The sequence below is a fragment of the Alnus glutinosa genome, chromosome 3 (genome assembly GCF_958979055.1).
Source record: "Alnus glutinosa chromosome 3, dhAlnGlut1.1, whole genome shotgun sequence".
Lineage (NCBI taxonomy): Eukaryota > Viridiplantae > Streptophyta > Magnoliopsida > Fagales > Betulaceae > Alnus > Alnus glutinosa.
The window spans coordinates 27,032,639-27,060,285 of NC_084888.1; the positions used below are offsets into that span (position 1 = coordinate 27,032,639).

At 33.0% G+C, this 27,647-nt stretch overlaps 3 protein-coding genes and 1 pseudogene across 3 annotated transcripts; 1 reads left to right on the forward strand and 3 right to left on the reverse strand.

Moving 5' to 3' along the window:
• Positions 1-3,634: 3,634 nt before the first annotated feature.
• On the reverse strand, positions 3,635-5,792 carry LOC133862546 (palmitoyl-monogalactosyldiacylglycerol delta-7 desaturase, chloroplastic-like). The gene is made up of 5 exons (XM_062298378.1): positions 5,091-5,792; positions 4,860-5,000; positions 4,626-4,766; positions 4,245-4,351; positions 3,635-4,143 (listed from the first exon to the last, which is right to left on the reverse strand). The coding sequence occupies exons 1-5, from the start codon at positions 5,640-5,642 to the stop codon at positions 3,930-3,932; spliced, it is 1,155 nt and encodes a 384-aa protein (XP_062154362.1). The 5' UTR covers positions 5,643-5,792; the 3' UTR covers positions 3,635-3,929.
• Positions 5,793-8,034: 2,242 nt separating this feature from the next.
• Positions 8,035-13,621, forward strand: LOC133864155 (protein POST-ILLUMINATION CHLOROPHYLL FLUORESCENCE INCREASE, chloroplastic). The gene is made up of 8 exons (XM_062300407.1): positions 8,035-8,276; positions 9,292-9,415; positions 9,553-9,637; positions 9,735-9,813; positions 10,179-10,289; positions 10,455-10,567; positions 13,171-13,281; positions 13,374-13,621. Exons 1-8 carry the CDS (start codon positions 8,171-8,173, stop codon positions 13,482-13,484), a joined length of 840 nt encoding a protein of 279 aa, XP_062156391.1. The 5' UTR covers positions 8,035-8,170; the 3' UTR covers positions 13,485-13,621.
• A 3,325-nt stretch (positions 13,622-16,946) lies between these two features.
• On the reverse strand, positions 16,947-18,677 carry LOC133862222 (phosphatidylcholine:diacylglycerol cholinephosphotransferase 1-like; annotated as a pseudogene).
• A 5,930-nt stretch (positions 18,678-24,607) lies between these two features.
• Positions 24,608-27,402, reverse strand: LOC133863883 (SNF1-related protein kinase regulatory subunit gamma-like PV42a). Its single transcript, XM_062300015.1, has 3 exons — positions 26,946-27,402; positions 25,403-25,760; positions 24,608-25,133 (listed from the first exon to the last, which is right to left on the reverse strand). The coding sequence occupies exons 1-3, from the start codon at positions 27,365-27,367 to the stop codon at positions 24,795-24,797; spliced, it is 1,119 nt and encodes a 372-aa protein (XP_062155999.1). The 5' UTR covers positions 27,368-27,402; the 3' UTR covers positions 24,608-24,794.
• Positions 27,403-27,647: the final 245 nt, after the last annotated feature.

The window sequence follows — 27,647 nt, forward strand, 5'->3', positions numbered from 1 at the left end:
AAAAAAAAAAAAATTGTGTTTAAGACATAAACATTTGGTCATTTTTTTTTTTTTTTTTTGGTTATTTTAGATTGTCAATTGTTAAACAGATAATTTTGGGTGGTCAATTACACACGAATGTACCATTTATGATATATTCAAAATCAAGGTACCATTTGTGGTACCTAGTAAACCACATTGAGCAGATCATGAAATTTATAAAACCACAGGGGGTATAAGACGTAAACATTTAGTCATTTTTTTGGGGTTATTTTGAGTTGTTAATTGTTAAACAGATTATTTTGGGTTATCAATTACAAAAGAATGCACCATTTGTGATACTTTATGAAATCACAAGGGGTAAAAAAACATGACATTAATAAAACCACAGGGGGTTCAAAGTTACATAATTCACATACATATGTCATTGACTACAAGTCATTTACTAAGTCCAACACAAATAACCAATAACATTGTAAACCATGACAACAACAAAGCATACATAAAAGTTTTCTCTCTTACCCTATAGATGTCATTTTCCTTCTCTAGACACTTGATGATTTTCATGTGTTTATCATCCACTTCTACAACCCTTTTTATGCAACTGTCATTTTATGTTCGTGTCGTGTCTGGAGCCCCAACCCGTTAACATAAACGGGTCGTGTTTGGGTCTAGGCTAAACGGGTCGCGGGTCTTAACGGGTCGTGTCGGGTGACCAGTTTTGCCAGCCCTAAAGAAAATTATACTGGAAAAAAACTTCACTTAACCTCCTTGAATTGTTGTTGTTTTTGCAATTATCCTCATAAAGTTTAAAAACTTTCAATTTGGAGTATCCATCTTTAAATTTTTTTCAATTTCACCCATCCGTCAAGATTTTTCGTTAAATTCTATCAAGATTTCTAAAATATCCCTGTTTTTTAAGTAAAATAAATATTTTCAAAGATTTAGGCATGAATATTTTGAAAATTCTGTTATATCTTGACCAACTCCTAAATCCTTATTTTTTCTTTATTTTTCTAAAAAAGAAATGAGAGGGGTATTTTAGAAATTTTAATATCCCTCTTTTAGGATTTAACGAAAAGTCCTAATGGATAGGTGAAATTGAACAAAATTGAAAGATTGATATATAAAATTAAGAGTTTTGAAATTTAAAGAGTAATTGCAAATGTGATGAAAGTTCAAGGGGATACGTCAAGTTTTTCCAATATAGTAATTATGGAAAGACTTAGCCTTAAAGGCACTCTAAAGATGAGAATCTTCTAAATGGAAAATCAGAAAAATTATAGAAATCTATTATGCGGGAGATCTTCCAAATCCCAATCTACCAATTAGTTTGATCTTTCCTTTTCTTGGCCATTACTCCATTTGGGACATCATAAATAAACTAATCAATCTTGTTGGTATTGAAAGGAACAGATGGTAATTCCCCATTCACCTTGGATCCGATGGTAAACCCAATCTCCTTCAATACGTGAGCAAACCCTTATTTGCTTCCGACCCCGATGATAATGTGTAGTACCTCCCATCCCACATCATCGAATCCCTTTTACTATGATGCAGGAACGACTCTGATATTATTTGTTACAAGCAAAATGACATGAAAAACCAATCAATACACACCTTGTAGAATTTGTGTAAAACTAATGGATAATTGCACCGTTGGTCCCTGTGGTATGCCATAATTATTTTTCACTCCCTATGGTTTAAAAAGTGCATGGGAGGTTCCTGTGGTATGCAATAATTATGTTTTATTCCCTGGGTCGATTTTTCGTCCACCATTTTGACAGAATTTGTTAGCCCTACACGTCAGCGCCACGTGTCGCCAATAAGATGGCGACATGTGTCCATCTTAATAAAAAAAAAATGAAAATGAAAAATGGCAGGCAATGGGGCGCGGCCACCCCCAGAGGCCGCCGGGGGTGGCGCGCAGCCACCCCTAGATCTACTAGGGGTGGCCCGATGGCCACCCCTTGCCTGCCATTTTTCTTTTTTTAAAAAAAATAAATTTATTTATTTTTTAATAAATTTATATTTTTTTATTAAGATGGACACGTGTCGCTGACGTGGCATATGACGGAATCTGTTAAAATTTTTAACGGAATTTGACTGTAGGGATCGATTTGTAATTATTGCATACTACATAGACCTCTCATGCACTTTTTAAACCATAAGGAGTGAAAAATAATTATGGCATACCACAGGGAATAACGGTGCAATTATTCCTAAAACTAAATAAGTAATTCAACATTATTCTATCGAGCATTTGATGATTTATATTTAGCATGAATCAATACTATTCTTACACATTAAAAGAATATTCGTCTATTTTGGCGTTGGGCTTTTTGTTGTTATTGACACTGAAAATAATGGGTTTTGAGAATCCAAACAGTTCTTCCCCAAAGACGGCGAAAAAGTATCGCATCACAAAGCCACTGTCTCTTGCGGGACACACCGAAGCCTATGGAATTGGAAAAGGATTTCTGCACTTAAATTATTTTAAAATAAACTAAATTCTAATGAAAGAGTTTTTTAAATTAAATTACAATAAAAAAAATATTAAAAAAAAAACTGCGCATTTCGCATAGTATTATTATATTTAATTTAATTACATTTATTTTGAAACTCGTAAATTACTATACGAGACGAGGCTTATAGTTTTTTTATGGGAAAAGTACACATAACCCCCTCAAACTACAACTCAATTGTCAATGTACCCCCTAAACTACCAATTGTGTCAAGATCCCCCCTAAACTACCAAAAAATGTCAATGTCCCCTCTAAGATCAACAAAAAGACAAAAATGACCCTAATTTTTTTTGAATAAGACAAAAATGTCCTCATAAATTCAAAAAATTAAAACTAAAACAAAAAACTTAAAAAATAATAAAAAAAAAGAAATAAAAAAAACTAAAAAAGAAATATTTTTAAAAAATTAAATAAAAAACGATTTTTTTTTTTTTTAAAAAAAAAAAGAACAAATTTTTTTATTTTTTTTTTAAAAAAAAGCAAACAAAAAATAACTGAAATTTATTTTAATTTATTTTTTTAAAAAAAACAAATGAAAAAAAAAAAGAAAAAAGAAAAACCAGTTTTTATTAAATTAAAAAACGAAAATTTTTTAAAGAAAAAAAAAACGAAAAAACAAAAAATAACTGAAATTTATTTATTTAAAAAGAAAACCTATTTTTATTAAATTAAAAAAACGAAAAAGAACAATTTTTTTTAAAAGAAAAAAAAAACGAAAAAAAAAGCTGAAAATTATTTTTTTTTTTTTGAAAAAAAAAAACGTAAAAAACAGTTTTAATTTTTTTTTTTTGGAATAAATTTTTGTTATTTTATATGTTTTTAATAATTTTTTGTAGTTTTTATTTTATTTTAATAATTTTATGAAGGGCATTTTTGTCATTAGGGGGACATTGACATTTTCTGGTAGTTTAAGGGGGAGACATTGACACAATTGGTAGTTTGAGGGGTACATTGACAATGATGTGGTAGTTTGAGGGGATTATTTGTACTTTTCCCTATTTTTTTTTTGTTAGGGGAGTTAAAAATATTTTTATACATTTGATTCTTACAAAAAATCAACAAATTAATATTTTTTAAATTTTCATATAGTCTCAGGAGTTGTAAGGAAGAGAAAAACGACAAACAGGAGCTGCAAAAGAATAGATGACCTTTGAGAATGGAATTAAGATCAAGTGTAATTGTATGTCCATGTTATTTGTAATTTCAACATGGAATTGTCAAAACCCACCTGCTAAACAAGTAAGCCCCATAACGGGCCCTCTCATAATAGCGTGTTTGGAGGTGCATGTGGTAGAGCGCATAGTAAATCATTTTCCGCCTCATGATTTATTGGTCAACAGAAAACAAATTTCTCTCTATATGCAGATCTGATACAAACAAAATGGAAGTAAAAAAAACATGTCATGATCTGAGACAAGCACACTTTTAAGTGGCCATGCTTCCATTGTTTAACGCCATCCTCTGCTTCTGAACTTCAGTCGGCAACTTCACATCAGTTGTCAATCCAACAGCTTGGAGAAATCTTATTACATACCAAGTCATGTCAAGCTGCCACCATTCTAGCCCATGTCTAGCTGAGTACTCAAATGCATGGTGATTATTGTGCCACCCCTCTCCAAATGCAAGCAATGCCACCCACCTGATACCACAATTTTAAATTCAAAACTATAAACCAAATCCCAATTCAAAACTAGCCTCAAGGGTTAGATATGCCAGCAAGAGTGCAGAAATTTGCAATACCAGTTGTTCCTAGACAGATCACCAGTATTCCACTGTTGCTTTCCCCAGACATGGCAAGCCGAATTTACTAGCCAAGTTATGTGGTAAACCCATACAATCCTCACACCCTGCAGCACAACATGACTGTGTTAAGCCTTAAGCAGCAATCAGGGTTTAATAATGCAGGAGAATCATAGGCTGAATTGTCAGATTCTGAATTAATAGCACTGGAATATCTTGACAATGAATATCAGCACAAGAATGATAAGAATCAAGTTCCATTTACAATTTTCAATTAAAAAATAACAGGACGGAAGAATCTGTATTAAAAATAACTTATTTTCAGTTACAGATGTTTTTACACCAAACAAAGCAAATAATCCTAAGAAGAATCTTCCTCACCATTCCCCACACAAGGAAGGGAAGTCCTCCCAATGCATATAGCAGAACACCAAGAGCAATTGGATGAAAAATGTAAGTCCTTTGGAGAAACCTGTAGAAGGGCTGCTTCTGTAAATCCGCAGCATTGCTTGGTCCTCCACACTGCAAACAATCCCAAAAAGAATATTAAACTAGAAAATCACCTTACAGTATCATTAGCCTGTGATTAAGTGTGATAATGAAAGATATTCATACCCTTTCCATCACAGAATTGGTATCAAATAGCCAACTCATATGACTATACCAAAATCCTTCAGTTGGGCTATGTGGGTCTCTCTCAGAATCACAAAACTGGTGGTGGTACCTATGTGTGCTCACCCAGTCAATTGGGCTCCCCTGCAAACCAAGAAAAAAAAAACAGAACCATGAAAAAACCAAACAGAACCCAGAATTCCTCGTTCCTATTCACAATGAAATTCTACCAACCTGAAGTGCGAGGGAACCACAGTAGGCAAACAAGTACTCGAGCCATTTGGGAAGCTTGAAACTCCGGTGTGAGAGATTCCTATGAAACGACAGAGTAATACCAAAAAGACCTGTCACAACGTACAGCGCCATTGCCACCAAAACGGCACCCCAACTGAACTGAAACGGTGCAAAAAGACACAGGCCATGGATTGCCAAAACAACACAAGCAGTTCCAATATCCTTAGAGTTCCATTTTCTCCCAAAAAATACTCTACTTTGCCGCTTCACGACCACGTCCGACAACAAAATTCTCTTCCAATTGGCGGCCTTTGGCTCTGGCTCTGGCTCTGCTTCTGCTACCAATGCGGCACTAACAATGCCTGGTACTGTTGATCTATTGGCATTATTATTATGCAAATGGATGGAGAATTTTGTGTTCGGTAAAAGCTTTTTAGCCTTTGAAATATGGTGACCAAAATTTACGGCCTGTTCGGGCCGGTTGGTTGAGCGGCGCAGAGGAGAAAACTGGTGGGGTTTGGAATTAGACGGTGGAGATATGATCAAAGCCATGAATGGAGGCTTGTATCCGTGTATATTGGATTTTGCATCGACTGGGAGAGAGTTCGTGGATATTGGGACAGTCAAAACTATAAATGGTTAAGAAGATGTAAAGGAGGGGATAAGGGGGTGGGGCTTTTGAGTAGTTTTTAGATTACGGATGATGCAGTAGGATCCAGGTATTTTTTATCTTATTAAGATTAATCTGCACCCAGATTTCGTTTTTGTCTGTTCTGTTGTGTTCTTTCTATGTATGCGCTGGTAGATATTTCTGCAGAATTTGTGTTTGTGGCTGTTTTCCTTTCTACAAAAGAAGACGTGTAACTTCTCTGAAAGTGTGATTCATGGCCTACAAATGCGTCAATGTTTGCCACACCTTTTTAAGCCACGCCGTCCACTCTTCGGAATGACACAAGTCCACCTGCATCACGACAGACTCGTTTTTTTCATTTTCTTCCTTTCCGTTAGTTGTAAACATTCTTTCTTAGCCCTACTAAGATTTTCATTTTATTAATAAAAATAAATAATTATTATTATTATTTTGTGTGTGTGTTGACTGAGATTATAGTACTTGACTTTACTTAATGAATGTTTGTTGAAAGACTTCTAATTAATAAGAGGATTCCATCAAACACTTGACTTCTAAGAAGAGGAATCCATCAAACATGAGTAACTTCTAAGAGAACTCCATCAAACATGTAACTTCCATGGTAAGGGAAATGATTGTTGAGAGACGAAAAATCATCTCCCAACAGGCTCTTTTTGATTAAAAGAAAAAAAAAAATCAAATTTAATCAAAAAGTATCTTTTGATGTGACATCAAATGACATTTTTTGATTAAATTTAATTTTTTTTTTTTAATCAAAAAGAGCCTGCAAGGAGACGGTTTTCTGTCCCTTGCATATCACTGCTCCTATAGTAATCTTAGATTTGAATTTGTTGTCAAGTTTCTTTAAGAGAATGTTTGGTGCTTAGCCTGGGGATAAGTTTAGGATTAGCATTAATTATAATTCAATTAGGGATAGGTGACAAGATTTGGAGAAATAATTCTAATAGTTATCTTTTGAGTCATGCTTAGATTTCATATTTTTATCTTGTAATTGTTCAACAATATTGACATGAGACTCCAAATAAACCATTTGATCTGTTTATTATTATTACTAGCTCATAACGATTCTTCATTATCAATTCATTTCAGAATTTCAACACATCTTCATCGTATTTTTTATTATAGGTTAAAAAATGCGTGTGAAAAAAACTATCACACATCTTTCAATAAAAGACATTAAAGGTTAAGATTCATTTTATTTTAATCCATAAAAAGTAAAAGTTTTCAAAATATTTATTCACATAGGTGTAGTTTATAACAAAAAGAAGTATAAAAAAAAAAATGGCTAGAAGAAAATTTAAATTCCAAATATTAGAGAATAAGTGTTGTAGTTTTTTCAATGGTCAAGATCGTGCTGTAGTTTTTTTTACAGCACCTCAACCAAATCCTACAAAATAAAACAAAATTTTTCATTCAACATTTAATGCAATCAAATAAATCCTCTCACATCACGTTCAATATTGCTTAATCAAATAAATTTTTGTCTTATTTTGCTTTAAAAAACAAAGAAAACACTTCCATTTTTTTTTTTTTACTGAATCATACAATATATATATATATATATATATATTACCATTAGTCATTCAAATGAATTCAAAAATAAGACCCTTAATTTTATTTTAATCCATATAAATTAAAACATGTTAAATCTTTGTTCCCATATCAGTAGTTTAAAATGAAAAGAAATATAAAGAAAAAAAAAAAACAACAAGAAGATAACCTATAGATTATGATTATCAAAACATTAATAAAAAACTAGCAAGAGTCTCTAATATTATTGGTGTGATTCATATTACATTTCGATATAAATAAAATCCATATAATTCTGAACATTCCAAAAAAAATGTATAGCAAACTAAACAAAATATTTTTTTATGAATACAAAATAAAAGAAAATCTTTCATTAAACATTTAACACAATCAAATAAACCTTACATTAGCTAGGTTCAATGCTTAATCTCTCTTTTGTGTTTCAAAAGTATTTATGTTCATTTTATGTACAACAATCATGCAAATAAAATTTTGCCTTATTTTGCTTTAAAAAAAAAAAAGGCTGAAAATCAAGTAAATCATACAAATGGAAACAAAAATATTCCATAAACCATTCAAAAAAAAGATTGTAATACATCATGTTGGAACTAAATTTTAAAAAAAGTGTTGAGATGTCTAGCATATATATATATATATATATATATATATATATATATATATTGTGTTTTTGTCTGTTCTTACTTGTATAGATAGATATTTAACCTGTTCTTAGTTGTACAGACAGATATTTTAGGCACACTGCGCGTTTGTGGTCAGGCGCGTTTGTCTCTATAATTCTCTCTATCTCTAATATATCTTCGCAGAATGGTTTAAGTTACAACTCTCTCTCTCTCTCCCTGTGTTTGTGTGTTAGTTGGAGAAGGCACTGTAAGTGTAAGAAATGGCGGCAGTAAGTTCATCAATGGTTACATCTTCCACTCAACCTTTTCTGGGCATGCAGTCTGTTTCTAATACTAATACAAGTCGACCTGCTTCAAACATGCTTGGTGAGTCTCTTTGCTTTGGTTTCTATTCAACTGCAAATTCTTTAAGGTACCGCTTTACAACTTGTTTCTGATTTTGCGTCTGAGAATTGTGATGTATAATTATTGGAATAGAATGTTTTCACCTCGCTTAGAGATTTACATTCATACTGTTAGAATATAAATTAAATAAAAGCGGTAATTTAACATCGTATCAAAGCAAAGACCTTGAGTTCGAACTCTTCTCCATCGTTCACCTCCCTACCTTATCCATTTTAATTAAATATTCATCTCTTTTATGGGCTTAGCTTTTGAGAACAAACTTTCATTTGTTACTCATCAATCTCTTCTCTTAGATTTCCTTGCAGAAATAGAGAGTTATACTGACAAATTTGTACTGAAAAAGGTATGTGAAAACAGTTCTGAAATGAGTAGATGGGGTTCGTCTTCCTCAAAAGGAAAAAAGAACCAAACCATACACTAAACAATTTTAGTCCAAGTTATTGCCTTTATGATTGTAAGAAAAATTGGATTGAGGTGTTAGTAAGTTTGTTTAGCTGCTTTCAGAAAGTCTTGTCTGTCAAATGCTCAAAGTAAAATGAACTGACTTGATTTATGTTAAAAAATATATACCATCATTCTTTACATTTCACTTATTTAAAATAGGTTCTATACGTTTTCTGTACATGGTGTATGCTTCTTAATAGCTATTTTCCATTCTGATTTGTATCAAGACACTTCAAGGATCATGAAATTAAGTTGCTACTCAATTTGAGATCCATCAAGAATGAAAGCTTTGAGAAGTTCAATCATGAACATGTGTAATTAATTAACTAATTAAATCCTTTGCTAACTATTTGGATATGATGTCATGATGTGTTACTAATTTTCTCTATGCATGGCTGTATCTCCCTTAATAATTTGTGTACAAGCTGGAAACAGGACTGTTCTACCCCAAAGTCAAATGAAAAATAGGCAGAAGTTTATGTCCTAGACTTCAAATGCACAAAAGCTTCATAATTTTTGTTTTTTTATGCAGCTAGCAATTTTATTGGTTCTTCCCTGCCAAGATGTTTCCCTAACAAGAAGAGAGGTGTCAAGATTAGTGGGAAAGTGAGAGCTGTGGCAACTGTTGCAACTACTCCTGTTGAGGAAATCAAAGAGTATGCTTTCATGAATGTTTCTTAGATTTCTTTGGAAGTATATCTTTAAAAAAGAAAAAAAAGAAAAAAAAATCAGTGCCTTATTTTGAGAAAGTGATTTGTGATTATGGTGTTATTTTCAAATTCCTTTGTTTCAGATTTACCCTTCCTACGTGGGCTATGTTTGAACTTGGCAAGGCCCCTGTATATTGGAAAACCATGAATGGTCTTCCTCCCTCTTCTGTAAGCCTGTTATTGCTGCTGAATTAAAATTTCAGTGGGCTTTGGGTTTTTCTTGGTTATACTCTTCTAATGACAAAGTGCATACAATGTTTGACAGGGGGAAAAGCTAAAGCTTTTCTACAATCCGACTGCAAAGAACCTTGTTCCAAATGAAGAATTTGGGATTGCTTTTAACGGTAAGTTATGATACCCTATATGACCTCATACTATCTTGTAAATCCTAACCAGTTTTCTTGTCCATAAATTACCATTAAAGCAGGCACAAATATGAAAGTGATTATGAAAACAGAAGCTTCATCAATGAATAGAAATGAAATTATCGTTTTATCAGTGAAAATATATACATTGAATCTTATGTTTTGAAATTGTTAATAAACAAGAGAACCAACCAAGTTTTAGTGGTAGAAAAAAGTGAACTTGCTAGTTTATTAGCAATGGAAAACACAATTAAATGATGTTATTCCTGTGGATGGGTCTCTGCTTTTGCAAATATTCAGTTACAGTTCAATCCAATTGACTGCTTGAGCCGCTTCCTCTGCAGGAGGTTTTAATCAGCCCATTATGTGTGGTGAGCCAAGGGCAATGCTTAGGAAAAACAGAGGCAAAGCTGATCCCCCCTTTTATACCATCCAGATATGCATTCCTAAGCATGGTTGGTACCTTTTCTTTTCTTTTCTTTTCTTTCTGAGCAAGTGTATGTCTTTGGCACTTGTTCACTGATATATCTTGCTTTCCACTACTGTATATATATATATATATATATATTTTTTTTTTCTGTTGGTTCTCTTCTTCTTATGAACTTATCTTCTTTTCACAGCTGTGTACTCGATCTTCTCATTTACAAATGGAGTTGATTGGGATGGTCCTTACAAACTGCAATTTCAAGTTCCTAAGGCTTGGCGAAACAAACCAGAAGACTTCTTTAATGAGGTATAATATGTCACATTCTGTTAGCAGTCTGAATTTACTGCCTCTAGCTTCAAACCAGTTACTGTATGCTACCAAATTCTTGTTGAAAAAGAAGATATGAAATCAAAACAAAAATGAACTGGTAATTCTGTAAATGCGCATATCTATCACTTATACAATAATATAAACCTTAGGTAGAATTCACCATTGAAAACTAGCTTCCAAGGGGATGGTGCCTAAGAACTTTTTAAAACATGATTAAAATTGTACTTAAGTCATGTGGAATACTTAGGGGTGTAAACGAGCTGAGCTACTCGTGAGCTTACTCGGGATCGGCTCGAATAAACTCGACTCGTGCTCGAATCGATTATTAAATGAGCTATTCGTGAACACGAAAATCAAACTCGATTATTAAACAATGCAAACTCGTATAAACTCGGCTCGACTCGATTAAAGCTCGTGAACCCGCTCGTATAAGGATCGACTCGTTTATTAAGGCTCGACTCGTATATATATATATATATGTTAAAAATAAGTTTTAATTTGTTAATATATAACTTATTTGTACAATATACTATATATAAGCATGAATTAAGTAACAAATAAAAATAGTCAATAAATATTAATTGATTATAATTATTTGGTTGTATCAATATGTATATAAAATAGTAAAAGTGAATAATATTAATACTTAATTGTTAATCATATAATCATATGATATAATGACAATTCAAATACTTAATCATATAATTCATATTATATTATTTATGTAATATAATATGATTATATGATCATATAATAATATAATTAACATTGTAGCATATAACATGTAATTATTGATTCACTATATTCAATGTTATAACTTATAAGTATTATTATTAGATACTTATGAATCATTACATCACCGTCATCACGTGATTCAAAATCTAAGATCATATGAGCATACAAATAAAATGATTAAGTATTTAGATACTTAGATACACTGATTAAGTATGATGTAAGATTTTAAGTATTTAATAATTATTAATAATACTTAGAGTCTTAGATACAATGATTAGGTATATAGATTATATACATAAGTATGAATTCATATTAATTATACGAATTATAATAACACTTTTTAAACTTAATCATATTATTCATATATAATGACAATGTAATTCATATAATCCCAAATTAAGTTATTAGGATTGGTCGATTGGTTCGATTGGAATTACTAATGTGTTAATTATGATAATAATTTAGGTGTTATCATTAGAATTTAGATCATATGATATAACATTGTGCATTTGTGCTACATAACCATTAGATATGAATCATATGATCTAAGAATTATCATTAGACTTTAAAAAAAAAAAAGGTATTATTATCATTTGATATATAGAACCATATGAAAATATAATTATTATAATTATTAATGTTTTAACTTAATATTTATATTGACTATTGTTACATTTTTTTTTATTTATAATTAAATGACATAAATTTCCTACAAACCAGTAGGTATGAAATTTAATACAACTCACATATAAGATTAACATGTGTCCCTTAACATGTGAGAATCACATGTTTTAATAACAAGTGCTTCTTGTAAGAATTCAATGTCCCACATGACCTGACACATAAGACAACTTATTAGACTCGATCTTAATGTGTAAATTAATCCTCCTTTATTAATTGTTGGTTAATGGTTAATTAATACACCTTAATAAAGTGTTGGTTAATTAACTACGAGAAGTTAATGATTCTTATTAATTAATTCTAACTTTGATGGAAAGTAGAATTAATGGTAATAAAAGAACAAATGTTAAACTCGTATAAGCTCGGCTCGACTCGACTTGACTTAATTATTACCGCTCGAACTCGGCTCGAGCTCGTGATGAATAAGCTCGAGATCGGCTCGGGCTCGTGATGAATGAGCTCGAGCTCGTAATGAATGAGCTCGAGCTCGGTTCTGGCTCGCTCGAGCTCGGCTCATTTACACCCCTAGGAATACTTAACATCTTAATATATCACCACGCCATGCAGCCAACGTTCACGGCGGCCTACTCTATTGACACTGACTCGATGGTAGCCCTTTATCTTTTAACGGCTCCATTCATTTATAAGTATTCAATAACTTAACATTATGCCCATATATAGTACCAAGACATTTTAATCCAATCTATAAGTCGCTCTTTATGTGAATCGACCAAAAAGCCGCAACCCATTCGATCTCATACTCGTCTAGTTGCATCTGATTCCATATTTAACATGGTGGCTAGCTCTAATACCAAATGATACAAACCTTAGATAGAATTCACTCTTGAAAACCGTGTTGCAAGGGAATGGTGCCAAAAAGCTTATATACACATTGTTAAAATTATACTTTAAGTCACTTGAGACACTTAAGATCGTAACATAAATGAATGTGAAAATGGCATGTCATAAACGCTTTGGGTGATATCAAACAAAAAGTGCAAACAGGTCAGAAATATCTTTGCAGTAAACATTTTGTTCTGATATTATTCAAAGATGTATAGAAAATATTGCTGTACATGTGATATATATGAACATTCTTTGAATTATTCAGACGAAACCATCTTTAGCAATTTATTTCATAAACTGAAAATTGAGTCTTGCAGGGTCTAAGTGAAGAGTTGAGTAAAGAAGGTGCATGTGAGAAAGCAATCTTTCCAGACACAGACCTTGTGGTCACAAGATGTGCCATGATTGGAAATTTGACAGTAGAAGGGGTAACTATAACTTCTTCTTCAAGTCAATCTGAACATCCATTTCATTATTTCTCCAGTTTCTAATTACTTTGATGGATGGAACAACATTGCAGGGTGATCGTTGTGATCTGAATCTCATACCAGGATGCACAGATCCTAGCTCGCTCTTATATGACCCACTTGCTAATGTAGATGATGGATCCTGTCCACTTGATGTGGAATAGTATCATCCACTCCAATACCCTCTCACCTGATCACACGTAAATACCATTTGATGGATGCATGTACAAGCAAAAACAATAAAGCAATCTTGTTTGGTTTGCTAGAAAAGGGATATACTATTGTCATCACTTCCAATTTTCTTACTGTGTTTTTCAATTTCTACTATATATGATTGTGAATTATCTCCTACAAAGTAATGTTATTTAGTAGGCTGTTATACGATACAATTGAGATGGCGTGGTATTGAAAACTAACCTTTAGATCAGTACTTAAAAAAAATAAAAAAAAATAAATCATAATTTTTAATATCACGTCATTTCAATTGTATGATGGTTATATAACAGCCTATTAAATATATGTAGTAGAAATGATCGAGTTTAAGAGTGATATAACTAGGGTTAATGCTTCAACTATAGGCTAGGGCCAAGCAAGAGTTGGGTCGCAAAAAACATAATTTTGAGTGCATGATGCAGCTCAGCTTGGCCCGCTAATAGCTAAAAAATTTAGGAAACTTTAATCTTTCTCATGGAAGAAATACGAAAAATACTATTTAATTTATTAAGAGCGTTTGGAAAACCGCAACAAACTTACGAATAGCATATTATCTTTTGTAATTACTTTTGTAAAGTTTTTTGAAAAAGTAATGACCGAAAAGTGTTGTTTGTAGAAACTATTTCTGAAAAGTTGTTTCATAACTAGAAAATGTTTCTTAAGGGTGTTTTGATTTAATAATAGAAAATAATTTTTGGAAACACAAAAAGAATGAAAAATGAACACGTTGGAGCGTAGCCTCCACTTACGGTTGCCAACCCTCTTTCAGACAATTATTATCTGAAGCATGTTTTTCAAAGTTTAAAAATTGAAAAGTGTTTTAAAAATAGAAAATAGTGTTAAATATTCTTAATAACCTAATGCTCCGTTTGTTTCGGCGTAAAATAATTTCTAGAAAATGATTTCGGTATTTTACGGTGTTTCGTAGAGGTGAAAATAATGGTAAATTAAAATCGTTTTCAATTTGACCGTAAAAGCTTCTTTAATTTTCGGAAAACGATTTACGGTTTTTTAAACCGTAAATCGTTTTCCGAAATTAAACTCTTCGTTCTTACACGCACATTTGATATCCGATTGTTAGAATTTAGCAATTGTCGATTGTCGGAATCCAATTGGCGCCGGAGTCCGACAACATCTGGTCACCGGTATCCTGCCGGCGCCTGAATCAGGCCACTGGCGCCGGATGCTGGCCACCAGATTCCAGTCGAAATATTTCCGGATTCTGGCCAAGCCAGCCGGAATCAGGCAAGCTCTTGCCGGATCTGGCCAAAACGGCCGGATATGACCAGATCCTGCCATTGATCGGGCCGGATCTGGCCAAAAAGGCCTGGATCCGGCTGGAATCCGGCTATTTTGGCTTGATCTGGTCAAACTGTCTCACCGGAATCCAGCAACGACGACCGGACGTTGCCGGATTCCGGCGGCATTTGTCAAACTCTGATTTTTGCATTTTATAATTTTTTCGTGCGAACCAAACACCGAAAAATATTTTTGAAAAAATCATTTTTTCTGAAAATAATTTCGTCGAAGTTATTTTACGACGAAAATCATTTTACGTCGAAATAAACGGAGCATAATATAGTCGTCTATGATTATGATTGTGTTGAGTCAACAAATGGTCAGACCAATTGGTCAACGCAATTAAGCGGGGATTAATTGGATCTACCCGATTGAGCTGCCACGTCATAATTTCTTATTGAAGGACTGTGATATTTAATTATTATTATTATTTATTTTTTTTTTTGTGTGTGTGTTAGTTGTGATATCCATTTTCTAGTACTGAAATGGAAGACAGATGGAACACATGAACGGTACAACGGTGACAACGACAATTTTGCCAATTTATGATAACGTGTATCTTGAAACCGACAAGTGGTTCAACCACCACAACCGGTTTTCGAACTCCCAACCGTTTTAGTTACTAATATCATTTTAAAACTGTTTTTTTTTTTTTTTTGAAAAAAAAAAAAACTGTTTTAGAATCAATAAATTTTGGATTTGGAAAACTCATAATATTTGTACTTAGTTCCTTAATTTGAGTGGATGGATAGTCATCATATTCACAGCATATTCATTTCAAATTCTTAAATAATAAAGGTAAATAATTGTGTCGTAGAATATTTGTGTATTGTACAGTAAAAAATAATTGATGTGATACAAAATTTAAAAATGTTTTATAAAAAAATGAAAAAAATTTGTTTTATAGTGAATTTTTTTATTTGAATAATAAAAAAATATGATTGATGTGATATAAAAAATGTAAAAAAGTTAGAATATTTTTTATTTGATTTTTTTTAGAGAAGTAAAAAGAAAAAGATGGAGAGTTGGAAATGACTTGTCAAACAAGCCCATATGTCTTTCTATTTCTGAAAATATTCTGAAAAACCATTTCCATTTTTCATCATTTTCTTTTAACATAAGTCCATTTCTTATTGCTTCTTTATTTATACTAAATTCACTGCATTTCTTTCATACCTGCCATTTGCCAACAAGCTATTCACGACCATAACCTTAGGAATTTAATTAAAATTAATTGTTTTAAACATTTCTATTTTATTTATTTTTTTTATTTAAACATTTCTAGTCATTTAAAGAAGCTTTTTGTTTTAATTTTTTTATATTGGAGGCTAAAATATTTAAATTGCCTCTATTAAATTTTCAAGTACAAACTGCAAATATAAAACTTGGATTACAAAAAACTCATTTATGCCCGCTACAACTCAAGTGGGTCCCACTCATATGAGTGGTGTTGTGCAGCAAGCATTTCTGCGCTATAATTGGACAGGAGAATATGAGGGGGGGGTATAGTGAAGCCCTTCTGAGCCCTCTCTCACAGGTAATTGCAGTTCTCCTACCCCCTCTTCCTCTTTGAGCGGGAGATTGTAGTGAATTAACGTCCATAAATATAAGCATCCAATTGTAAGATCTTTCAAATCATTTTTTTGTTGCTATATATCCTTTCATATTTCATCATCCCAAGATCCCCGGTAAAATTACAATACTATCCTAGCGCGACCTAATATGTTTTAATTTAATCAATGTAAGAAATGTTAAAATATAATCTTATTTTAATAATTGAACTTTCTTTAATTGTGGGTTTTACTTTTACTAAAAAAAGAAGAGATTTTTTATGGGAAGACTCCATTAGATTTTCCAAATAAAGACTAGATTCTCTCCGCTCCACAACAGACAAAAATCATATACTCATACTCATTTGTTCAGAGAATAATTTTTAAGGTCTATCCCATTTATTGCTAATAGTTCCCATTCAATAAATGGTTTATAAGTTAACTACCCAATGTACCCATATTGGTATTTTTATTAAATTGCGTAAATTTCACAAGAAATGGTTTAGAAAATGAACTACCCATATTGGTCCTCACTAGAGAAAAAAATAAATATAAATAAAATCATTTTTGACTTTAAATACAAAAAAGCTATATATATATATATCCACCTAAATATACAAATTAATAGAAAAAGAAAAGGGTAAACATCGATCCTTCCGTACGTACTATCTGCCATGGGCTATGGGCCATGGGCCAATCCAAATGTGAGCATCTTTTTAAACATGGAAAATACCTCAAGAAAAACCGAGCTATGTATTTTGGTGGCCCGAAAAAGAGAAGCCTAAGCCTAAGCTCCTCTCTCTTCACAAGTCACATTTCTCACCATCGTCTTTTTTGACATTTCAAAGGTGCCTCTTTGGTCATAGTAGGATGGCGGCAATTGCTGCTTTTCTTTTGCTCTCTCTTCGTACTTTCCGGCGAGAGAATCAAATAGAATTCCGGCACCGACCCCGACAGCCAAATCAATTGTATAGTGACCCCTCGTACCCAGCAGCCTCACGGCTTGGAGAACATTCAGCACGTCAAATGTCCACGCCAATTCCCACCTCTCCGTCCGCCGCATGTCTAGTGACGCAATTACCGACCCCGCCACGTGACCCGAGTAGAATAGGAAGAAAGATACGTTCCCTACCGGAAAGTCCACACCCGACCCCAAAAATCCCTATTCAATTCATAACCAAACAAATTAATACTACCCAAATGATCAAAATTCTATTATTTATTACATTTGGCACCACCGTATATATTTATTTGTTTTATAAACAATAATAAATACCAAGATTACCACCTGAGGCAATGGAAGCTGCGTGGAGTAACCGAGGATTCCCCGGCAAGTGAACATGAACAGAGCCGAGATTGTCGCCCTTGGGCGGCCCTCTATTAGCCACGTCCACAGGATATATGTTGTTTGCATTCCCACAAAGACCTAACCACAAATATATATATCAATAATAATTAAAAATATATATATATTAAATATAATTCATTTTCCTTCAATTCCCTGGAAAATGTGATTAATTGCGTGAGAAAAGTCAAAACCAATCCCAAAGAAGTGCTACCACATTGGAAACAACCAAATCAAGCCATATGATAAAGGCGTTCTACGTCACATCGGGCTTAATTTGGAGATCAAATCCAAACAAGTTCTAAATATAATTAAAAAATAATTCGAAAATTAATACAAAATAAGTGTGGAACAATGAAGAAAGCCTCTCTTCTCCTTCTCTATGTTACCAACGCGCGCGCTCAATAAATTGCATGGACGACGATGGATTCAATTGAATAATTTCCAGATCCCAAATACATACCGTATTAAGGGCCGCCAGCAAGGTGTTGAGCTTGGGTCGCGCTGTAAGCAGGCGATGGAGTGAGCTCGTGGCCACGAACCCCAGATCGAAGGGCGCAGAGGACGGCGGGATCATCCGGAGCGTGTACTCCACGCCCATGAAGAACAGCAGCGCCACCGCAAACAAACAAGGCACCCAATGGAACTTCGCCACGTGCACCACGTCCTCCGCCGTCCACGCCATAAACGACGCGGCTCTGATCTTTTCTTTCTTCCCCATGTCCCTAGCAACGCCGTTAACGTGCTTGCCGTTGGTTCTGCGCCTACGGTTAAGCCCGCATGACGGAGCGTGAAGGGGGACCAACACTGCGCCGTTCATCGCCATTAGAGGTGACGGAGATGGCGAATGACATTGTGACAGGAAGGCTGTGGTGCGTAGGATATAAAGCAGGGAGGGAAGGGATTCGGAGCGGAGTGTCCAAAGAGTTTTTCTTTTTTTCTTTTTTCTTTTTCTTTTTTAGAAATAAATTTGTATAGGTGTTGAGAGGTTGAGACGCGGACGTGGGCCTTGGAGGGTGGTCGTTTTGTGGTCGGTGACGCGTTTGGAAAAAGGAAGGGCCGTGACGCGAGACTTCTCGGTTTGTGGGCGCATGCATATTACAATAGCTTTTGATGTGTTTTCAAATTTATAATGATTATTTTTTTCTTTCTCGTTCTTCAAAATTACTAAAAATCTGTGGAGTTGATGGGTGAAATTCAGGTAGACCTCACAAATTTAAGGGTAATCTTAAAAAGTTGAAAAATAAGAAAGAGACCAAGGACGGATGTGCTAGAAAGACCCGGGCCGGGGAGATTTATAGCACGTCTCCTTTAATTAAGTTTTTAAGAGTAATGTTAAGAATTATTATTATTATTATTATTATTATTTTTTGTATTCTTATATTTTTTTTTTATCTTCTCATTTTAAAAATTAATTATTCAATTTGTAAGATTCACCTACCTCTCGTTTTGAAAATTAACCATCGAATACGTAAAATTCACGTAAGTTATACAGATTCAATGATTAATTTTTAAAATAAAAAAATAAAAAAATTATCTAAATATACTGAATAGCATTTATCTCTATCGAAATGGGCTCAAATCATATCATTTACCACAAAATATGGCTTATCATTAATGCCCATCAATTGTGATTAATAAATAAACATGAATTTATCCTAATTTAATGTAAATCAATCATGGGTGCAAATTTGGATAGAAAATTATTCCGATTTCATCTGGGACACTGTACTTGCTAACCAAATTGTTTCTTCTTGATTTATTAATAATGATAGTCATTTTTTTTAATAAAATAACCGAAGCTACTATGCATTAATCTGAAGAGGCCCGAGAGCAAATACAATGAATAGAGGCACATCGACACCCTACACACTAAGTCAGAAAAATTTGACTTGGGTGCTATCTACAAATAAACAAATATTACAAAGACATATGTTTGAGCTACTCTTTAACAATAAAGCACCCTCTAACAAAGAAAAGATGGCTGATCTAGCTAACAAGTCATAAAAAGTTCAGTAAAATCTTCAAATTTAACAGATAGACTTTCAAAAACTATTCTAAAAAAAACAGAGAAAAAAAACAATTATAGAAAGCACCCAATACAAGCCGATGTCTGAAGAGAAACTGCGCATGTCTTGCAGGAACCGGCGGAAAAACATAGATCTGGCCTCAAAAGTAGATGTAGAATAAGAAACCTTAGCCAAACTTTCGCCGGCGACACGGACAAAGAGGCTACTTTCCTACGAGACGTCTCGTGTTAGCCTTACTGCTTGAAGAAATCAAAAACAAGAAAAAACACAAAGCTTCATAGCCCTAAAAGGACTAGAAGACCCAAAATTTCATAGCCTTAGAAGAATTAGGAGAACAAAAGCTCCACTGAATCTAAGCGAGGGAAAAAAACCAAAAAAAAAAAACCTTCGTAGTCCTAAAAGGACTAAGAGAAAAGCACCATTGGGGGAGGGAGCCTCCTCCTCAAACACCTCTCTTCTTTCAATATCGATAGTTATAATACTTTACTTCGAAAAACAAAAAAGGAATATTCATGTGATTAATCGATGTAATAATCAAAGCCCTGAACTTACACCTCAGAAATGGTTTATGTCACAAATTTTGCCAAGCTACTCCATAAAAACGTAATTTCATATTAATGTAATTTGATAAGTATGGAAATAAGCATATTTCATTGACAGATTTTTCGTAGCATAGGAATTTTTATTTATTTTTCATTATAATATTACGGGTTTGTTAAATCACTGCTTGTTCTAAAATATTAAGTTTATATAAAGAGATAAATTTAATCATTTGGTAAATACTTTAATACTCCCTCTAACGTGTGTGTTTAAACTCATTTTTAATAAGTGAGGCCCAATACACGGAATATTTAATTGAAATAAAGGGTGAAAATTGATGGAGTCAAATTCGAACTCATGACCTTTGACTCTGATAACATGTTAAATCACAATTTTTCCTAAAAGTTTAAGCTTATAAAAAGAGATAAATTTAATCATTTAATCAATATTTTAACAAGAGTCACAACTGAATATCATTTTCCTCTTATGCTCTGTTTGTTTTCGGCGTAAAATGATTTCTGAAAAATGATTTCGGTATTTTATGGTATTTAGTAGGAGCGAAAATAATGGTCAACGGAAATTATTTTTTAGTTTGACTGTAAAAGCCTCTTTAATATTTAAAAAACGATTTACGATTTTGAAAACCGTAAATCGTTTTCCAAATTTATACTCTTTGTCCTTGCACGGATGTTTGTGGAAATCTACCACCGCCAAGCATCGGGGTTTGATGGTACGTAGTTCGAATCTACTGCCGAAAGTCCCAAATTTTGATATCTGATTACTGGAATCCGGCGACACCCACCAGATTCCGGCAATCGTCGACTGTCAGTGCCGAAATCTAGGGACGTCCAGCCGCCGTCGCTGGATCTGGCCAAAAAAAAAAAATGACTGGATCCGACCATTGATCTGGCCGGATTTGGGCAAAATGGCTGGAATCCGGCATGATTTGGCGGGGCCCGGCTAGAATTCGGCCAAACTGGCTCGTTGAAATCTGGCAACGGCGACCGGACATTGTCGGATTCTATTTTTTGCCATTCATAATTTTTTTCGTATGAACTAAATGCCGGAAAATATTTTTGGGAAAAATCGTTTTTCTAAAAAATGATTTCATCAAAAATATTTTATGACAGAAATCATTTTACGTCGAAACAAACGGAGTATTAGTTTATATATATATAATTCATTAATTTAACCATTTTAATTTGGCTATCTTGCTTGGTTGATATATATATCACGAGTGATGTTACATAGCAACTTTTTTTTTGGAATTCATCCAGAAAAAATGTTGCTCCATAGGACATTTGTAATTAAATGTGCCATGAATAATTACAAATGTGCTATGAAGTTGCAATTTTTTCGAATGAATTCTAGATAAAATACTGTTTCTTAGCATTAGTCATATATCACATATTTGATATGTTAAGTCGTGAAACCTTTTAACTTGAAAAAGTACAAATATTTCGCTTCTCGGATTTGGATTAGACACTGTAAAAAAAAAAGAAAAAAATACATGTATGTTATAGTTTTATTAAGAGTCTAGATTTAATTTGAAGTTTTTCATGAGAAAAATAGAAAGTAAAATTCAACCTGGACCATTAAGTGAAACTATATCACACATGGTGTAGTTTTTTTATAACACCTAAGCTAAATTCTTCTGTGAATCTAGTACTCAGTCTACAATGAAAGATTGCATCACTCTCCTCTTCAAACTACAAAAAATGTGTAATATAATCTTTTTATCTCGCAAAAATATAAAAATGACTTTAAAAATTTGTTTAATAACATAAAAATAACCTTAAAAATTTTTATTTTATTTATTAAAAAAAAAAAAAAAAAAAAAAAAAAAAAAAAAAAAACCATCTATGTGTTAGCTTGGTACTTTTTTCTTTTCTTTTTGTGGTTTGTTTGTTTTCTAAGCAATGCGTGGTAGTTGTTGAAATGGAGTTTTGATGTCTCGAATGTACATGTTTCGGGGTACCCATTGATGGTCACGGTTTGGACACCGCAAAAGGACACCCTTGCCCTACGTTATTGAATGATGGATTCTTTTATTGCGTCCGAGCAATTTTAGTGAGCTTTTTATTTTTTTAAAAAAAATTTAAATAAGTAATTTTTTTTTATTTTATCTATCACTTTAAAAAAAATTTTTACATCAAACTCTCTAAATATTTCTATATTTTAAATAGATATTATTTTTTATTAAATTTGAGAGCAATCACTTTAGCTACCTTGAAAAATTATTTCAAATGAGTAAAATAGACTTTATTAAAAAAAAAAGGGTATTCACAAAATAAATTTAACAACTCAAGCATGAACCGTCAATTAACCCAATCTATATTAAAATAAAGGATGCTCTGAGAACTAGATATTAGTCTTTTTTGTTGGCCCAATTATCCTCATTTAAAAAAAAAAAAAAAAATCTATATTAAGAGTATTTTTGTTATTTGGGAGAACATTAATTTGAAATTTTTGGTAGTTTAAGAAAAATAATAACCCAATCTTTAATTTGAAGAGATATTGCAAATTGAGTAGTGAACATATGTCATTTTCCTAATTAACTTACATATATTAGTGAGTTTTAACTAAAACAACACCTCCTTCTCCTATAATAATAAGGTAACAAGTAGAGCCATGGTTTAGGTTCGTTTACGTTTGCAATTTCAAAATGTGAGATTTGAAAACGTAATTTTTAAATATGCGGTTAAACGTTTGACAAAATCGCAGTTTAACATTTAAAATTGTATTTTTTTAAAAAAAGATATCACATTGCAATGCATTCGATTTGAAAATACAGATTTTTTACGTTTTCAAATCTCAATTTATTTATTTATTTTTTTTTTTAAAAAAAAAAACAATTCTAAACAATTCATGCTTTGCAATTTGATTTAAATTTATACTCTTTTTTTTTTTTTTTTTTTTTTTTTTTTTTTTTTATAAAATCGCAACACGCGCAGACTCTCAAAATCCATGATTTAAATTTATTTATTTTATGTACGAAATCGAAATTCCACAGGCACCTAAAAACCCACCGACCTCGGAGACGTGGATAGCTCATAGCTTACCGACAGAAAGACGTGATAATTGAATCCGCGTTGATAATGACAAGCTCAGCCAATTCTGAGAAAAGAATCTACCTACGTACGGAATGACATTTAAAAAAAAAAAAAAAAGGAGTAAATTTCGATTTTTTTTTATTTTTTTTTATTTTTTATTTTTTTTTTATTTTTTTTTAATTTTTTTAACAAAACTAGAATCTTATCGGTTCATAGATTTTAATTACTAGTAAAGAAGGAAATCTTTCCACGATATATAAAAAAAATATAGTTCGCTTTTATCCACTCTCCAAGCACATCGATTACACGTCATTTAAATTATTTCATAGTTTTTTTTTTTTTTTTTTTTAAATTCACCCTGAATTATCAAGTATTTTTCAATGTCTAAATTTCAAAAACTTGCAATATACTTACAAAAAAAAAAAAATTAAAAATTAAAAATGCGAGGTTTTGAATTTTCAATTGTTTTCAATTACTCCCAACTGTTTAATTTTTTTGTTAACTTAAACGGGCAGAATGTAAAATTTCTGGTCTACACTTATTAAATTAAAAACATGTAATTACGCCCTTAGTTAAAAAAATTAAAAAAAAATTAAAATAAGAGTAAAAAAAAAAATGCCTTATTTTTTTTAAAATTGTGCGACTTGAAATTTTTTTTTTTTTAAAAAAAAAACGCAGTTAAGAGTTTGACAAAATCGCAGTTTAGCCATTAAAATCTTGGGTTAGCTTTTAAAATTCTATGTTTTTTTTTATTTAAAAAAAAAACCATATTGCCTGAAATTTAAAAAAGCAATTTTCTGAGTTTTTAAATCACAATTTTTTAAAAACACAATTTCCAAACAATTCATTTTTTACGATTTAGTTTAAAATCGCATATTTTGTCAACGAAATTGCAATGTTAAATGCACCATTAAAAAGAGAGATTCTTAATAACATGACAAAGGAATTTCCTTAATTTCTTCAACACCTACATGCACTACAAATATATGGAAGGCAGAAGTAAAACAGAATTACCTTGAATACACCAAACATGCTTCATATGATCAACTGCGTGGGAACTCAAAAATCAAGAATGGATAATGTTGGGTTGCTGCCTAAACAAGAGCACACACAATATGTTTGACGAAAGACCTCAACCAGTTGACTGGATTCGTAAGGTTTGTTTTCTATATATTACTGCAGGGTTTTACATCTATACAAGAACATGTAATCAAGCAATCCTATTTGTTGGAGGCTGAAGCATATTACTAACCTAAATTCATAATCCAAAATCGCTTTATTTGAACACAAACTGCTTTTTACATTGGACAGCTAACTGTTTGTTAAGTTAATTAGCATACAAGTGCTTAATTTTCACGCTAATTGAAGTCAGTAGAACACCCATGTCACAGGTTATTAACGTGTACAAAAAACCCAAAATATGACACAGATAGAAGAAAGCCTTTCACATCACCTGTGGCTGGGGATCTGATAGCAGCGAAAGCCTTACCACTCTAATTATGTCTGTGACTGAAACAAGCCCGACAAGTAAACCCTGTTGGTCCACGATCCAAACTCGGTGGACATGTTTAGTGACTGCCTTGTCGATCACCTCGGCAAGGGATGATTCAGCAAGGCAAGTCACAAGCTCCCTTGGTGATTCCGAAGCTGCATATAGGGGGCTTTTCGAGACAGTCTCAGTAAAGTCTAGTGCACTCAAAGGCAACCATGATTGCAGCGTGGCAAGGTGGCAACCCCTCAAATCTGTTGCCGAAAATGTACCTATTAGCTTCCTACCTCTGCCCTGCATTTTGTAGTCTCAAATTTCAGTTTCAGCTGGGAATACATGAATGAAACAGGACATAACATAGGATAGATAGAATCATGAGAAACCCATTTACATAATTCATTAGTTAATCCCTTTTTGCTTCCAAAAAATCACATTTTCTATTACAAAAAGAGTAATGCTATGTATCACATTTTTATCTCACAACTATTTCATAATACTGATGTTTGTGGCAGTCTCTCTCTCTTCCCGTTAAATCAAACAGCAGAAATTTGAGGGAGACTTACATTTATAAGCTGCTTGTGATATTCTTGTTCAGGAGCATTTGTGACTGTAACAATAGGAACAGCATTGAGCATCGCAGCCCTCATGCACTTGATCGCTTCGATTACTTTGGTGCGATGAGTGATGGCAAAGACATGATTCTCAGTAACCGCTCCCAATTCAGTGACTGTGCGTGATATGATGCCTCCAATCTCAGATGCATGCTCCTTCAAGAACCTCACCAAGTCCATCTGTGTAAGCATTCGATAGCTTGATGCAGACTCCACAAGTTCCACTCCCGACGTGTTTTCCATGTGACCATCCACGGGTACCAAAGCACGGTGGATCCCTTTGCTAAACACTTCCATACAATCTATCACGCTGCAATAGGTGGTATTAACAGCAATTGCTTAATTCAACAATTACCAAGATGCTGATTAAAATAAATATACGTACCACCAGTACCTGATTGCCATATCCTTATTTTCAGGTAACTAAATATATATGATGAATTAATTTAGTTTACACAAACATGTGTGCCAATTCAACCATTCCAAGTATCCAAACAAATGGATTGTTTACAACAGTTTGAATCTGCACAATATGAAACATTGTTAAAATATTAATTATAAACGATCAAATTCTCACTTTCTTGTCAGTTTAACCTTTTGAAATAAGCTGTGATTCAATTTATAGCTACAAATGCTTGATTCTGCCATCTGCAGTATTCTTATTCCCTTCTGAACAGATGCCCCATGTTTTGGTGCTCGTCCCTTTTGGCAAATTTGTTATCTTGGCATTATGTTTCCGGTGTCATGATCATAGGGACACCATTTTTTCTTCTTTTTAAATTTTCCTACAAGCACGATGTCCTAGTTCTTTCCTCGTAGCTTTTTTATTAATACAACCTATAAACCATATTCAAAATATATATGGGGTGGCCGAACCACTTCCCAAGGGCCACGGGGTGGTTCGGCCACCCTTATGGGCAAACCCTCATATTTTTTTCATGGGTTTTGACCCTTGGGGTGGCTAAGGAGCCACCCTTCTTTCTTTTTTTTTTCTTTTTTTTTCAACTTTTTTTAAGTTTTTAATATTTTTTTAATTTTTTAATTATTTTTTAAAGATTTTTATTTTTTATTTTTTTATACTAAAACACATGTCAACTTGACTAAAGTACTAATTTAATCTTTTCCCAAAACAGAAATACCATATATGATACGAATTGAAATTCAAATACTAAAAAACAAAATTCAAAAACCAAAAACGTATTTAACCCTTAAAATTATTATTTTTTTTTTATTTTTTATTTTTGGTAGTATTAGCAACGACATAGTGTCAATGATATATATATATATATATATTACTATCGATCAGTGACAACAAATGTCATCGGTGATGAGAGTTTTTTTTTTTTTTTTTTTGGAATTAGATACAACATCAAATATATTGCTATCATCGACGATAGTATTCTATTAATAATTTTTTAGTTTTTTTTTTTTTTTTTTATAGAATTTTTTTTTTTTTCAGTTATTTTAACATGGTATATACGTAACAGGAAATCACCTGGTATTAGGGTTTAGGGTCCATAGACTGAGACCCTCAAGGCAGTGCCCTATGATTGAGGAGACTGGGGCCGCCATCTTCTGATCAAGATTAGACCCATCACCGCCGTCTATCTTATCATCTCCAGCAATATGTGCCAGCATATCAAGGATGGTAACAATCCCTATATAATGCTTCTGTACAACCCCCGTCTGCTTATCAGACTCCATGATCATAGACCCACCAGCTCCAATCCAGTGCCCAGGCGGTGCAGCCACTGGTACCGCCACAACGCGGTTAGCCACCAGCGCGTTCATGGTGTGGGCCAGCGACGCCGTGTACGGCACCTCCACTAGTCTCCTCTTGTCCACCGTTAGATCCCTCACATGCTTCTCTCTCAGGGGTTGATTCTCAGTGGTGTTGACCTCCCCCGTTTGCTGCATTTTTTTTGGATGAGATCGATTGAATGTGTCTTCGAGAGTACAGAGGTTGTCTTTAATACCTTAGATTGCTTCAGTTGAGTGCATCCACGTGTCCAAATCAATATTTGCCAAAATTGCATGGCTACACTTTCTTGCGACACGTGGCAATTAATGCATAGAGAGCTGCTACACTCACACCCAAATCCCCACATCTTGATGTGGCATTTCACATCAGATTTTTTTTTTTTTTTTTTGGTTCTTTTTCTTTTTCCTCTTCGCCTCCTCCCTCCATCTTCCCTTT

What these genes read in the sequence shown, in the direction of transcription:
- LOC133862546 (XM_062298378.1), bottom strand. Translation starts at nt 5,642, where the DNA reads ATGGCTTTGATCATATCTCCACCGTCTAATTCCAAACCCCACCAGTTT. An exon ending in CCTTCCTTGTGTGGGGAATG is followed by an intron (nt 4,352 to 4,625) that starts GTGAGGAAGATT and finishes GTTGTGCTGCAG; the next exon opens with GGTGTGAGGATTGTATGGGT. An exon ending in GATCTGTCTAGGAACAACTG is followed by an intron (nt 4,144 to 4,244) that starts GTATTGCAAATT and finishes TTGTGGTATCAG; the next exon opens with GTGGGTGGCATTGCTTGCAT.
- LOC133864155 (XM_062300407.1), top strand. Translation starts at nt 8,171, where the DNA reads ATGGCGGCAGTAAGTTCATCAATGGTTACATCTTCCACTCAACCTTTT. An exon ending in CCTGTTGAGGAAATCAAAGA is followed by an intron (nt 9,416 to 9,552) that starts GTATGCTTTCAT and finishes CCTTTGTTTCAG; the next exon opens with ATTTACCCTTCCTACGTGGG. An exon ending in ATGGTCTTCCTCCCTCTTCT is followed by an intron (nt 9,638 to 9,734) that starts GTAAGCCTGTTA and finishes AATGTTTGACAG; the next exon opens with GGGGAAAAGCTAAAGCTTTT.
- LOC133863883 (XM_062300015.1), bottom strand. Translation starts at nt 27,367, where the DNA reads ATGCAGCAAACGGGGGAGGTCAACACCACTGAGAATCAACCCCTGAGA. An exon ending in ACCCTAAACCCTAATACCAG is followed by an intron (nt 25,761 to 26,945) that starts GTGATTTCCTGT and finishes CACCTATTGCAG; the next exon opens with CGTGATAGATTGTATGGAAG. An exon ending in ATCACAAGCAGCTTATAAAT is followed by an intron (nt 25,134 to 25,402) that starts GTAAGTCTCCCT and finishes TACAAAATGCAG; the next exon opens with GGCAGAGGTAGGAAGCTAAT.